The sequence below is a fragment of the Gossypium hirsutum genome, chromosome A07 (assembly GCF_007990345.1).
Source record: "Gossypium hirsutum isolate 1008001.06 chromosome A07, Gossypium_hirsutum_v2.1, whole genome shotgun sequence".
NCBI lineage: Eukaryota > Viridiplantae > Streptophyta > Magnoliopsida > Malvales > Malvaceae > Gossypium > Gossypium hirsutum.
In genome coordinates, this window is record NC_053430.1 from 12892907 (window position 1) to 12908334 (window position 15428).

Genomic DNA, 15428 nt, shown 5'->3' on the forward strand with positions numbered 1-15428 from the left:
TTTTAGTCTTGTACTTTTTGAACTGATCAATTTTAATCCCTATGCTTTTCGAATTTTTGAAACTTGTAGGTAAATATGTTAGGTCAAATTCTGTTATTGGTCTTGTAAGTAGTAGATTTAGTCCATATTTACCAATTTAATCATTTTTAGTTATTATATTTTTTAAATTTTGGTATATCAATTTGATTCAAATAATAGATGATAAATCTATTAACTAAAATAACGTGGCTTTTCTATGATAATAATCTGACTTGGTATTACATATATATGTGAAAATATGTTTATCGCATAAGATTTTAAAAATAGCATAACTTAACAAATTTAACTAGTACTGCTTGGTTAGGATTGAAATTTTAATATTACCAAATTAAAATGTAAGGACTAAATCATTAACTTACACATAGTGCAAGGACTAATATCAAATTTTGACATTTCTCAAATTACTTCAACAAATTGTCCTTGCTTAAGGTCTTTCGAATTGCGTCACCAGTTTGTCCATAGCAGTCTTTTCATTATAAGCTAAAATTGTACCTAGATGCTTTTATAAAAAGGAATAAATAATAAATTTAATATTCAATATTTACATATTTTTTCAATTCCGTCCTTATTTTTTTATTTTGAACAATTTTTTCTATTTTATCTGTCATTGTTCGTAATTTTATTTAGTTCAAAATTTTTCTAAATTAATTCATCTCAGTTAAATTATTTTATGTAGAGGCATTTGAGAAATAAGAAAAAAAGAAATAATTTAAGATAAGATTGTTTCAAAAGAATCGTCACTTTCAAACAAACTATATTTATCTATAAAAACGCTAGGGCAAGGTGGTTAAATAATGCAGCAATGACATCACCCACTCAAGTTTAGAGATATTCATGAGTCGGGTGGTTTGGCTCGCTTTGAATCGGGTTTAAGTTTTTATATTTTTCAATTTCGAGTTGGTTCAGTCTGACCCGTTTTATTATTTAAAAATGATTAAAAAAAGAATTAGTATTTAGTATAGTGACAATTTACTTTTTTTATTCTACAAGTAACATTAAAATTTGTCATCTTACTCTATTTTTATATTTTACTATACCCTTATAGAACACTTGTCATCCCCTGATTCTGCTTGTAAAGTCTAAAAACTTCATTAGCAATTTATCAAATATTTGTCCTATTAAAAACTTTGGCTTGGAAATTTTTGAAATGCAAGACTTGATTTGACCTATAAATATCTCTAACTGAGGTCAACCAACCATGAAAATTAAATAATTAAAAAATGAGTTCTTTTAGAATTTTCTAAAAAGAATATAGATATAATTTATATAAATAAATATAGTCGTGGTGTTTAAATAATTTTTGGAATACAAGTTAAAAATCGAGATTATTTCTATAGAACCAAAGTTTATATTTATTTAATTTATAATTTTTAAATAAATTTATGATGTAAAATATAAATATTTTATATTTAACACAGTGAAATTGATTTAAAATTTACGTGGACAAAATTATTTTCGAAAACTATTGTATTAGAGTTATTAATTATTTTTTATTTTGCTTAAAAAATTATTTTTTTTAAAAATATTTATGGAAAAATCTTTAAATATTATCAAATAATATAAAAAAACTTTAAAATAAAGTTCATTTGTAAAAATAAATTTAAAAATCCTTTTAATGTTGAATTAAGTAAATTTTTTGGGGCAATACTTCAGCCTCTAAGTTTATAATTTAATTATTACATGTGATGTATAATAAATGATTAATTTCTTGATTATCCGTCATGATTTTTTTGAATAATTTTATTATAGATTTTAATTATATCTGCTCTTTTTGGTATAATGTCTAGAACTATTTATAATTTCTGCCCGACCTATAACTAGGAGGATAATGTGATTCAACACATTTAAATATATGCTTTCTTGCATTAATAATAATGTCGATACAAATAATGATTTAAATAAAAATAATATATGATTTATAAATTACTTCAACAAATTATCCAAATTTGCTAAGTTGTTTTAATTGATAAAGTTTCATCATTATTATGTTGACATTAAATCTTCTTGTTAATCATTAATTTTAGCACGTTCTTTCTTGTACATAACATACGTTTAAATGCGATTGTAATTATTCCTCTTTTTTGAAGTCACACTCCAAAAAGTTAAAAAAAAAATTAATTGTAATATATGTTCTTTTTGACACAATACTTAAAATTATTTATAGTCCATTTTCAACTCATAAATAGGAAGATAATATGCTTCAACATATTCGAACCAATATCTTCATGCATTGACAATAATAACTATACTAATCGAGCCAAGACTCAATCAGCATATTATATTAATAATTAACTTTAAAAAGTTAACAATTTTGTAAGAAAAAAAATTAAAGGGTCAATTTGGATTAGGGGAGTCATATTATAAAGGTTTTATTTTGTTTATGGGTTTGATTTAGGTCCCTTTCAAATTTATATTTAACACTAATATTCTCAAAAAAAAAAATCAATAGTGAATTTTTTTTCTTTCTAAAATTAAAATCTAGATGTAAAACTTACTTGAATATAATAAAAATAGAAAGTATATTTTATGTTTAACAATAATGTTAATTTTATTGATTAAGTTTTAATTCGATTGACATTAGTATTATTAACAATAATGTTAATAATAAGTTTGAATGCTTTGAAGCCTAAACTTGTTCATGAGCTGGTAACTTGCTCAAATATTGAGAGGGTTTGACTAAAAAATATTAAACCCAAAAAATGAGTTTGTGCAAAAAAAAAGGACTTGTTTTAAACATGGGTTAGATTTAGGATTGAACATGCATGACCCGTTTTCAACGTTTATAATATATTATATTATGTAATTTATAACACATAAAAATTAAATTTATAATAAAATTTAGTATTATAATATAAACATTAAAAACAATTAAGATGTCTACATGCAAAATTTTAATAAATAAAAAATATATGAAATTATTAAATATTAAATTTTAGATAATATAAATATTTTATTAAAATTTCAAAAAAAAATGATTGGACCTAAAATGGATTTAGGTTAGCCATTAACAAATATGAGCAAGCTTGGGTAAAATTTGGACCTATATTCTATACTGATATTGGGCAAGCATAAATGTAACACCCCTAACCCGTATCCGTCGTCGAAACAGGGTTACAGAGTGTTACAAGTTACCAGTACATAAAGAACATTTACAGATTAATCAAAACATTACAATTCACTTTCTGAGATCATATATATATAACAACCTTTATTTGGGCCCTCGAAGCCCAACATGAACATTAAAATCAAGTCGGAACTCAACTGATTTCTCATAAAATTTTTCGCTTAATCATCAAACATTCATATTTAAAGCTAGATCATATCTTTATAAAATACCACATTTCAGATACGCAGAATAAAATACTTGCCTTAGACATTTCAATCCAACTTCATACCCGACAAGCATCATATTGAAACTAGTCATATATATACATGTCATGATATGTATCGTTCTCATACTGTTTTCTTATAAACATATATCATTTATTTTCCTCCTACTCCTCTCCATTCCACATCCTTAATGTATATAACATTCTTGTAAGTACGATTTCAAAATTTACTTATTAATGCTCACATCAAACTGTTTACACGAGTTATAGTCACTCAATTATTTATAATTCGAGTTACAGAGCTCCAAATTAAGATCCGTAAATTTTACCTGAAACTAGACTCACATATCATTCCACCATAAAATTTTCAAAATTTTTGGTTAAGCCAATTAGTACACTTTATTCATTTAAGTTTCCCCTGTTTCACTATCCGACAGTTCTGAACTCTCTTCACTAAAAATTAATTATATCATAGTATAGAACTCGGATAATATTCTCGTTGATTTATATTGAAAATATACTCATTAATGATTCTAAGCATATAAAATTTAGCCTCTAATTAATTTTCTCCAATTTTTGGTGATTTTCCAAAATCAAAACAAGGGAACCCGAATTCATCCTGACCTTGTCTCGCAAAATTCATTATATCTCATAATTTACAATTCAATTGCTTATACCGTTTCTTCTATGAGAAACTAGACTCAATAAGATTTAATTTTATATATTATTCATCCTCTAATTCGATTTTTACAATTTATGGTGATTTTTCAAAGTTAACCTACTGCTGCTGTCCAAAGCTGTTTTAGTTCAAGATGTTTATTACCATTTTCCTCTAAATTTCACAGGTCATACAATTCAGTCCTTGCTCAATTAACCCATCTATTAAGATAATTTTTCTCAATTAACATTTTATTCCATCATTCTAAACTATTACACAACCTTTGAGAATTATAATTTTAACACTAAACCTTAATTCACAACTTTTTCACAATTAGGTCCTAAAATCAATTTCTATTGAATTTACTTGATAAAATCATCAAACAACAAAATCAAAGCTTAAAATTCATTTTATTTCATCATAAACTGCCAACACTTATCAATGATAGCTTTTAATTTTGTCCATAAAATAAAAACTAATGAATTAAACACTTGGAACTAATTGTAAAAGTCACAAAAACATAAAAATCTCAAAGAAAAGGGCAAGAATTGAACTCACATATATCAAAGTATGAAAAACCAGCAGCTTTCAGACCTCCCATGGCGTGTTTGCTGAAGAAAAATGATGATATCTCTAGATTTTTCAAATTTGTCTTGTTTTATATGTTTAATTTGCAAAATTTCCCATTTTGCCCTTGTTTCTCCTTGTCTTTTTTGCCGATTTTCTTGCCCAACCGTCCAGCCCATACAATTTGGGTCCAATTGCCTTTTAAATCTCCCCTTTTTAATCACTTAAACTATTTAATCACAATTTAATAAATTTTGTACTATTTTTAATTTAGTCCTTTTTAATTAATTGACTAACCAAACGTTAAAACTTTCTAACGAAACTTTAATACTAACTTAATAACACTTCATAAATATTTATAAAAATATTTATGGCTCGGTTTATGAATTGGGGTCTCGATACCTCGTTTTCAACCCAATTTACCTGATTAATTCTTTTAAAATCGCAAAATCCACTAATTAAAAATAATTCTTTTAAGTTCACGCTTGGCCTATAATTATTATTTGTTAAAATTTCTAAACTTACTCGTCGGATTTAGTGATCTCGAATCACTGTTTTCGACACCACTGAAAAATTTAGCTGTTACAATAAATGTGTTAATATCATTCTTAAACTCAACCGACCCATAAACACCTTTAATTGAAATGTGTTTCTACTTCTATTTAAGGGTTAGAGAGGGATTATTTATTTGTAATTAAACTTGTTCATGGGCTAGGCTACCCACCTAGGCTTGAAGGCCCGTCTGAAATTTGGGAGGGTTTGGGCAAAAATATTAGGTTCGAAAAATAGGCTTGGGTAAAAAAATTAAGTCTGTTTAAAATATGGGTTGGACTCGGGCTCGAACATTCAAGGTCTGACCCATTTTAAGTTTATAATACTATATTATATTATTTTTATATATCATGTAATTTAGAATACATTAAAAAAATAAACTTATATTAAATATATAATACTACTATAATGTAAACATTAAAATAATGTTAAGATGACTATATAACAAATTTCAATATAAAAATATATAAAATTATTAAATATTAAAATAATATGGATAGATCTAAAATGGACTTAGTTTTAGTCTTTTGCAAATATGAGCAGATTAAACAAAATTTTAAGCCTAGATTTCGGGTTAGATCGAGTTTAAGCAAGTATAAAATGTGTTAATATCGTACTTAAACTCGAAGCTGATCCGACTTGACCCATGATCACCTCTATTTGTAATAGCCTAAAAGATTTATTCAGAAAAATACAACCCCTTCTCTTCTAAAAATCTCCAGAATCTCTCCTAAAGACACCTTACGTGAAGCTTTCGGCCGAGTTCGTTCCAAGGAGGGGTAGCAGACAAGAATGCCCGATGTCTCCTTACATCTTTGTGCTTTGTATAGAGAAATTGGGTGATCTTATTCATACGGTTGAAGGCAAAGTGTGGAAATCAATTGTTTTGGATAAGAATGGTCCTCCTTTATCATTTTTTTTACTGATGACTTGTTTTTGTTTGTTAAAGCAAATATTAATCAGGCTAAAGTCTTAAAGAATGTTCTCAACACTTTTGGAGCTGCCTCAGGACATAAGGTTAACAGACTTAAAACTACTGTGTTTTTCTATAGCAATATGGATTCCGACCATGCTAATGTTATCTGTAGTATTCTTGGTTATTGTCAGAGTGAGGATTTGGGGATTTACTTGGGACTACCTCTCTTTCACCGACGAATAACAGTGAATACTTTCAAATTCATTGTTGATAAAGTTAGATGAAAGCTGGATAATTGGAATGCCAAAACGCTTTCTGTGGCGAAACGTTTAACTTTAGCTCGGTCAGTTTTATTGTCGATTCTTAATTACTTTATGCAAACTGTGAAAATTCCGTCTAGTATTTGTGCTTGAGAAAATCGTCCAAAAATTTATTTGGGGGAGTTTTGAAGTCTCTCAGAAATCGGCTTTGATAAAGTGGGGAGATTGTTGTTAACCTTTACCTAATGGGGGATTAGGTATCCAAAGAGTTAAGGAACAAAATGAATCTTTTTTTGCTTAAGTTGGGTTTTAATCTCCTAACAAAAAAGCAAGTTTTGTGGGTAGGGTTCTCCGTTCTAGCTCTTGGAAGAATATCTTGAAGACATTTCTTGGAGCAACTGTTCTTTTGTCTGGAGATCCTTTGCTAAGGTTTGGATCCTTTTGCATCAAAATATTCTTTGGTCAGTTGGTGATGAGAATCATATAAAGTTTTTGACTGACAGTTGGATATCTAAGGTGGGACCCCTTATAAATCATTGCTTGTTTCCCTCTTTGGTTGATGATTTTATTATGCTCCATAAGGCTGTAGATATGGAGGGCAATTGGAATTGAGAGTACTTGCGATGTTTTTTAAATGAGGATATTCTATCCTACATCGAAGGAATTCCGATTCTGAATACTCTTGTAGGCCGTGTTGATGTTGTTTCTAGCTGGGTACTAATGGGAAATTTAGCATTAAGGAGGCTTATAGCAAGCTTACAAATAACTCGTTAAATATGCAGGAAGCAAAATGGAAGATTGTTTGGTCTTTAAATGTCCCACAATGTGTTGGCCATTTTATTTGGGTGGTGTTTAAGGGATGTCTATTTACAAATGCGGAAAGGTGTAGGAGAGGATTATCGGAAGACCCTTCTTGTAAGCTTTGTGGGAATGCCGAAAAATCTTGTATCTATGTTATATGAGATTGTCCTAAGGCAAAAGAAATGTGGATTCAGTTTATTCCCTCGAGAATCTCAGATCGATTTTTCACTTACTCTTTGGAGGATGGGTTGTCTACTAACTTGGTAAATAAGTTTGAGGTTAATTTTCAGGATGCACATTGGCCATCCTTGTTTGGGATTGTTTGTTGGAAAAATTGGAAACAGAGGAATGTGTACATGTTCCAATATGGCCATTACAACATAGTCAATTTGATACATTTTTCATGATTGTGGGCTAGGTCAATTAAGCAAAGACAGATAAATTCGAAGAGGAGTAATGAGAACCGAAAAAGGAACCAAAGATGGGCCCCTCCACCTGTCAGTTTCTTTAAAATAAATACTGGTGGTGCTCGTAATCTGAATTTGAGTTCTGCATGGTCAGCATTAGTGGCACGATATGAGCATAATAATTGGATGTGGAGAATAGAAAGAAGTATTAAGAGATGCAGTGTTCTACAAGCTGAACTTTGGGTCATCTATGATGACCTCTAATTAGCCTGTGAAGCTAAATGGGCTAATATTATTATTGAGATTGATAGTGCGCAAGCCATTAAAGGGGTTCATGAAGAAATTCGAGGATATTCTAACAGAGATCTAATTGTACGAATCTAAGAACTATGCCAACGTGATTGAAGAGTACTCTTTAAACAAGTACCAAGAGAGGTGAACTCGACTTCTGATATTTTAGCTAGATTGATGAAAGGTTATCCTATAAGCTCGAGAATATTTTATGTTGCCCTTTCTCAAGTTGATGATCAATTGCAAATAGACAGATGAGTTATGCTACCTTAACATAGATACCATTGTTAGCTTGTAATTGAAGCTTTTATATCTTGTCAAAAAAAAAAAAGACACCCTAGGTTCCTTGTGGTCACCGGTGCGATCAACTTTGTGTTGGCTGTTGCCTGTTTTCTTTATTTGGCTCTCAGTTTATCTTTTTATTTAATTCAAGCCTCTCTCTTTCTTCAGCCTTTGACCAGTGATCTAAGAGGCTTTTCTCCAACCGCCTTGGGTGGGGGTTCCCTCCTCTTTTGCCCATGGTGTCAGGCTTGGTACTCTTGGCTTCTCATTGAGAACCCTGATCCTTTGTTTGGATAGTGTCATTACCACTTTGGCCCCATTTTTAATTGGAGCTTGGCATTCACCGCACCTGCCTATTTGTCTAGTAACTAAGGTTGCTTTAATGGTTGCAGGTTCTTCTTCAATCGTAGGTTCCCAACTAGTTCATCGATGGTTGACAGTATTCTTTTGGATGGTTGTCGCAACATGATCTCTTAACAGAAGAGTTCATGTCGTCAGCAGGTGCATCCTCCTTCCCCTCCGGCACTCTTTGGCACTCTCTTTTCCGATGACGACGATAGTGTATAGAGATTAAGGTTGTGGTCTTGTTAGGGCTGGGCTTTTCAAGCTCATAATTTCTCTTGACTAAAATATAATGATTCTTTAACATTCTTCTCTTTGTAATAACTAAATAAAAGCCTTAATGTTAAATTCTGCTATTAGCCCTTATACTTTGTAAAAGTTATGAATTTAGTTCCTATAATTTGATCAACTTTTTAATCTCTATACTTTTTAACTTAGTCAATTTTAATCCTTATATTTTTTTTAATTTGAAAATTTCGTCCTAACCCAAAACAATAACAGGTAACTCTACTTGGTTAAATTCTATTACTAGTCACGTACTATGTGTATAGTTGTAGATTTAATCTATATTCTACAATTAAATCATAAGTCCCTACATTTTTCAAAATTTGAAATTTCAATCTTAGCACAAATGATAATCATTAATCCATTAATTAAATTTTTAATGAGTAATATGCGCAAGTAACAAAATGCCATGGCATTACATTTATATTTGCCCCATTGCATTTTGAAAATAGTAAAGCTTAATAAATTTGACAATTGTTTGATGAGAATTAAAATTTTAAAAATGTAAAGACTTAAAATGACCAAATAACAATGAAATGATTAAATCCCCAACGTACAAGCACTAATAACATAATTTAATCTACAAATACTGTCCATTCGAGAGCAAGCCTTCATTGCAATGAATAAAATTGTCTTCTTGCCACTAGCTTATTTATTTATTTATTTTCCATGGTATGTAGTGAGTAAAAGTGCCATGGAAACACTTGTGAAACACTTGTGAGTTGGATTATATTTGATTTTCTCTATTAAAAAAATTAACAAATTAATCCCTATACGTTAAATTAAAAAGCAAACTAACCATTCTGTTAAGAAATTCATCCATTTTTACCATTAAAATTTGATCCCTATATGTCAGCATGAGTTACACATGGCACGTCGCGTGTAATTATTTGATTATTTCGTCAGTTGCATCAATTTTTAACAATAGAAATGGATGAAATATTTAACATAAATGATCAGTTTGTTCTTTGATATATCGTACAAAGATTAATTTGTCCATTTTTTTAAAGTAAAGAAGACAAAATACAATAAGAAATAAGGGGGTCTATGATATTTTTACCATATATAGTGCAAATTAAAACGTACTTGAGTTCCTTGGTTAAACAAAAGCTACATCATATAACTGAATCAAGACATGAAAAAAATTATATGACCAAAATATCTTTGCTACACAAACTACTTTTACTTACAGTTTAGAACAATCCGAGTTCGTGAAAATCCGTTTTTAAGACCACGAAAATAAATTTCTGCTTCCCACTGCTACTGTTTGCACAAAATCAGGTGATGGTAGATAAAATTAATACCAACAAAACAGTTGCAGGGACGGCAGATCTTGAAAGAACAAATGAAGATATGAATAGTAGAGACCGGCATTTACACCACACGTTACTCTTGCTAATGCCATGGAGATATATATACACATATATATCAGCCTTCTTCCCAATCTATATCATCCTCGTCATCACCTGCAGATGCCTCCACGCTTCAACATTCAAATCATCGACTTTGTAATTATTGGTCGTACTGCCTGAAACTGTATGCAGGAAGATATTACTAACGCAATTTGGCTCCTAATAGGGGGCCTTCATAATACTTTTACCCAGTTTTCATGGTCATCAAAGAGAAACTAAGTTATACTGTGAATAAAATGTAAAAAACCAATACTTACTTGAAAAGGGATCTTCTTCGCAATTAATATCATCATCTTCCTCATCATTGTCTTCACGTTTAACTTTCATGCCAACTTGACGCTTGGTAGAGTCCGAAAGATCAGTTTCTAAAGACGTATCTGCCGGTTGTTGTTTTTTCTTTTCCGCTTCTTCTAGTTCTTGTTGTTTCTTATATAAAGCAGCATAATATGCTTTAAGATACTCATCCTTCCAGTACAACACGAAAGAAAAAAAACCGAGTCAAATTCTAGTAAAACGAAAGAAAAATGAATCAAAGGATAATCATACATCTCATTACACATACCTGTATATTCTTCTTATCATCTTCCTGTACATTCTTCTTATCATCATTTCCAATGGTTGACTTTTTGTCGTCTGAAAAAGCCGGTTGTGATGAACTGCCTTCTGCCTTCGACTCTTGCTTGACCTCTCCACGTTGTTCCTTTGTTAGGTTCATTCCTTGCTTTATCATCCAAGGTGGCAAAACTTTCAAGGATGTGCTTGCACTCTCGGTTTTTACATCTTCCTTGCTATCAAGACCAGAAAAAGCAACTTCAACCTGTCAAGAACAGGCAAGAAGCTTTAATAATGATCCAAGTTGACGGTGGATTATCCAACATTCGAATTTAAGAAAACCCAAAGCTCAAAATACGTTGTGTGCTCAATTTCAGGTTTCCAGCAAATTTGAACCTTGAAAATTTTGGAAATGTGACCAGCAAATACCCGGTTCAGAGTACGTAGAAAATTAAACCAACAATAATTTATGCAGATGTAATATGTCAAAGTGTAGCATCAATACTACATAATCATTAGTACATCTTTAGCAGTTGCACTTCATAGTAGACATATAGTTGAAGCAAAGCTTACCTTTGTATCCCCAAGAAATGGCATCGGTGTTCCACAATAACCCTGAGAATTTTTGTAAGGATCATTAGAACCAGCACCGTTTAGAGCATGACCAGCAGCACCTACTCGAGTTTCCCATGATAGCAGGGTTCCGAATTCTGGAATAGGCATATCTTTTACTCTGTTGATTTGTTCCATTAATGGTTTAAGTTGTACCTGCAATCATTCCATTGTCTACTCTTACACATCAACTGGATAATGTGTTTCCCATATTAAATTGGCACAAAAGACTAAATAGATCAAGTAAAAATGAATATACCTCCATTTTCTGAAGCATGTCCTTCAAATTTTCACGTCGCCGTCGTCTCGCATTGTCATCTCTGTTGTTCCAATAGGGTCGGAAGCGTGTAAATTATTGTACTAAAAAATCACACAAAGTTCAATTCCCAGGGAAGAGAGGTGGATCACATGGATCTCTTAAATACCAAGTCTTTCCTTAGACAGAATATCCCTTCTATAGTAATTTAATAGCACAATTAAATACTACTATTATACCCTCAAATATTGAAAGAAAAATAGGACAAGAAAGAACACAAGAGATTTAACGAGGTTCGGTAAATTATACCTACGTCCTCGGGCACTAACACCAGATGATAACTTTACTATCTCCAAAGTATTACAAACAAATTCCTTAAGAATTCTCAAATGGGAGAAGAGAGAAAACTAAGAGAGAAAGATTGGTTGGGATGGTTGAAATGAGAAATGGTTAGGCCTATTTATAGTTGAAGTTCAGGGACTAACTTGCAAATGGCCTAAAAAATTAGGGACTAAAATTGCAATTATCCCTTTCAACTTTAAACAACTTGCCAACTATTTTTTTTTCTTTCGGTGCCAATTGCACCTCCCACCATTTTTGACTTTTCAACAATCTCCCTCTCCTACTTCTTCTGCTGCTAACTTGTCACGCTCAGCCACTAATTCTCCGTTACATCTTTCGCAGTGAAAAGATTCATCCTCCAAGGAAATCAATCGCAATGCATCTAAAGCATTGTATCTGAAAACACGATTACAAATTGACTAAAATCATATATGCATTTCAAATGACCCGAGCGAAGAAAAAAAGAGGACAAAAGAGAAAGGGCAGTGACAAACCGTTTTGAACAGCCCGGGCATACATACTCCTGAACGGTATTTTTGTCCTCGAGTTCATCCTTTAGTTTTTTCTTCATACGATGCAATCTATACCTAACAACATCATATATCTAGAAAACACAATGCTTCAGAGATTTTTCAGATTCAGAAGCCAAAATCTGCTCTGCAAATGATAAGATGGATAAAATGGAAAAAGAGGCCTTATGACTTCTTAATCCAATCCATTATCGAGAAATTGATATATGCTGATCAGAATTGGGAAAGTTAAGAAAAAGGAAGAAGAATTGGGAAAGTTAAGAAAAAGGAAGAAATAAAATAACAACCTGTGCATAATCCAGACAACAGTAAGAGTGAGTATGTAATTTAACCTTCTCCTCTCCCTCTTTCCCACTTGGTTGACCATCAACCGTTGCAGCAACTGCAGCATTATATAGTTTTGCCCCTTTAGCCGTCTATGACCAAATCAGACATAGAAAAAGAAAGTGAGCTTCAAGTATTTGATATGCTTAGTTTATGTTTATAACAAGACAGTGATGATTCATAACAAATACGAAAGAAAAACTCACATAGAAAACTGAGTGACAACTTAGAAACATCGGTACAGGGGAAGAGAAAAGAGGACTATAGCAAGACTCTAACCTCTTTCCTATATTCGCGGGTGATTAATTTTTCTTCCTCAAATAGCCGTAGAGTCCGCCGAAGTTGCTTTGAATGTAGTTTCAACGCCAAATCTTCTTCCCTAACCCATTGTCTCCTATAACAGAAAGCAAAAGTTGTGAATTACAATAACAGGCAGCTCAACCAAGCTGGCACAATTAGCCTGCAACACAAAACTATTCTCGAATATATATATATAGATTGGAAGCACTATTCATGACATAACTAAACATATCTCTTACCACTAACTGCCTACGGCACGACTTCTAGTTGAACTTAAAAAACACTTGGCAAAGTACTCAGCCTAGTCTAATACTTCAGTTTCACCATAGTATACCATAAATATATTCCAATGCCTCACATCAATGTGCTTTCTTTCTAGACAAGATCACAACATCAATGAAAATTCCCTTCTACAATTCAATTTTAATACAATAAAAATGCACCCAACACATAATTTTCATTTTAATATGCCTTGGTTTCACTTAAAAGGAAAAACTTCAACGTCAACAAACAAAACCATCTTTTCCTACTTCCAAAAAAAAAAAGAAACCTATTTTTAGTTGCTTCCAATAGATTAATAAGGAAATATTTACCTTGTAAGAGCATCAAGTACTACAACAGCAATCCCTTTATTATCACCACGACCCATCTTAGGTTGATTTTCTGCTTTTGTCGTCACATTATCATAAAATGCTCGAGCTGCAAGCTTCACCAATCTGGGTTTTTTTTTCCAATTTCAAAAAATAAACAAATAAATAATTAAAAAGGCAAATGATAATAGCCCAATTTTCTAAAATAATCGTTTTTGCAGTAAATAAAGATCATACCTGTTAAAGGGCTCGATGCTCATGTTGTTACGCGATGCGCATTAAACAATTTAATCGTAATTACCTTCGAAAAGAAACTTGCATCAGCTGATAAAAGAATATGGGTTCTCGATAGCACAGTAAATGAAATCGGTTTATACGATGAATAATTCAATGATCGGAGGAATTACCTGTTAAAAATGATATAGCGATGGATGGTTGCATTGTTTGCGCCAAAATTTGATAAAAAGGCAAAACATCGCCCAATGTATTTGCTTATTAAACACACCATGGCTTTGATCAAATGTAGGCTTATATACGGATTTGGATATTTCCTTTTTCTCGATTTCATTTTTTTTTTTTTAGATATGTGGATTCGGATAATTAAAAAAATTATAAATATTTGACCCGTTGTGATTCACGATTTTGCTCAAAGTTAATACTTTTTTTTTTCATTTTGATAGTTAATTTATTAATTTCGATCTTATTAAATTATTAAAACTATTGACGTCACATAAGAATATATCACGTGCAGGAGTGAAATTAGAATAATTTTTTAGGGGTCTGAATAAAATTTTAACTTTTTATAATTTATATTTTTATAATTTTTAAGTGATTAAATTAATTTTTTATAATTTTGTGGGGGCTAAAGTATAATTTTATTTTTAATAATTTAAATTTTAAAAAAATCAAAGGGCCTAAATAATAATTTTCCATTTTAGAGGGTCGAGGTCCTGCCACCCCCTAAATTTACCTCTAATCAGGTGTTATGTTCTTATAGGCAACTTTTTTAGATAAACTAGAACAAAAACGATAGCTCATATACCAAAATGTGACAAAAAAAATTTAGGTACCAAAGTAAAAAAATATATATAATTCAAGGGCTTAAGCTGATTAAAAATAACTAAATAAAATTATCATAGAGCTAAATTTGGTAAGTTTTGCTATTAGTTTCTATACCATGCGCAAGTTATTAATTTAGTTCATATATTTTAATTTGGTCACTTTTAATTCATGTATTCTTTTAGTTTTTACAATTTTAATAATGACTAAATGATAATTGTTAAATTCATAGGCTAATTCATTTCAAACCCAAGACACTATGATTTTAATTTTTTATTTTATCATTTCAACCAAAATAATTATTTATTATTAATAATTTTTTAATTTATTACTTACATTTTTCATCACTGACAAAATTTCATCACTGACAAAATCTAATATATATAATAATGTAAATAATTGATAGTAGTTAAATCAAAACATTACTTCATCGTATAAATAAAGGCATAATACTAAATTTAATTCTTAATGTTTATATCTTTTGTCAATTTAATTTTTTTTGTTAAATTTGACTATTAACTTTTAAAAAAGAGTCAAAATTGACCATCAACTTTTTAAAAAGAACTGAATTTTGTATTTTTTAAATAAAAATACTTACTAAAACATTAAATTTTTAAACATGACAGCTCGCATGACAATTCATATGTACTTCTTGTTATTTTTTGAAATTTTATGAACTTTTTATAATTTCTTATTGAATTTTATTTTTAAAATGTTTTTAT

General features: G+C 30.5%; 1 protein-coding gene and 1 long non-coding RNA gene across 2 annotated transcripts; one reads left to right on the forward strand and one right to left on the reverse strand.

The window, feature by feature from the left end:
• Positions 1 to 5828: 5828 nt before the first annotated feature.
• On the forward strand, positions 5829 to 8801 carry LOC121232131 (uncharacterized). The gene is made up of 3 exons (XR_005930344.1): positions 5829 to 6162; positions 6253 to 7964; positions 8495 to 8801. It is a non-coding gene; the product is annotated as an uncharacterized lncRNA (long non-coding RNA).
• A 957-nt stretch (positions 8802 to 9758) lies between these two features.
• Positions 9759 to 14213, reverse strand: LOC107937293 (transcription initiation factor IIE subunit alpha). The gene is made up of 12 exons (XM_016870158.2): positions 14055 to 14213; positions 13885 to 13948; positions 13651 to 13773; positions 13037 to 13151; positions 12721 to 12849; positions 12398 to 12507; positions 12172 to 12299; positions 11565 to 11623; positions 11267 to 11461; positions 10704 to 10958; positions 10399 to 10606; positions 9759 to 10263 (listed from the first exon to the last, which is right to left on the reverse strand). The coding sequence occupies exons 2-12, from the start codon at positions 13905 to 13907 to the stop codon at positions 10175 to 10177; spliced, it is 1434 nt and encodes a 477-aa protein (XP_016725647.1). The 5' UTR covers positions 13908 to 13948; positions 14055 to 14213; the 3' UTR covers positions 9759 to 10174.
• Between the last annotated feature and the right edge of the window lie 1215 nt (positions 14214 to 15428).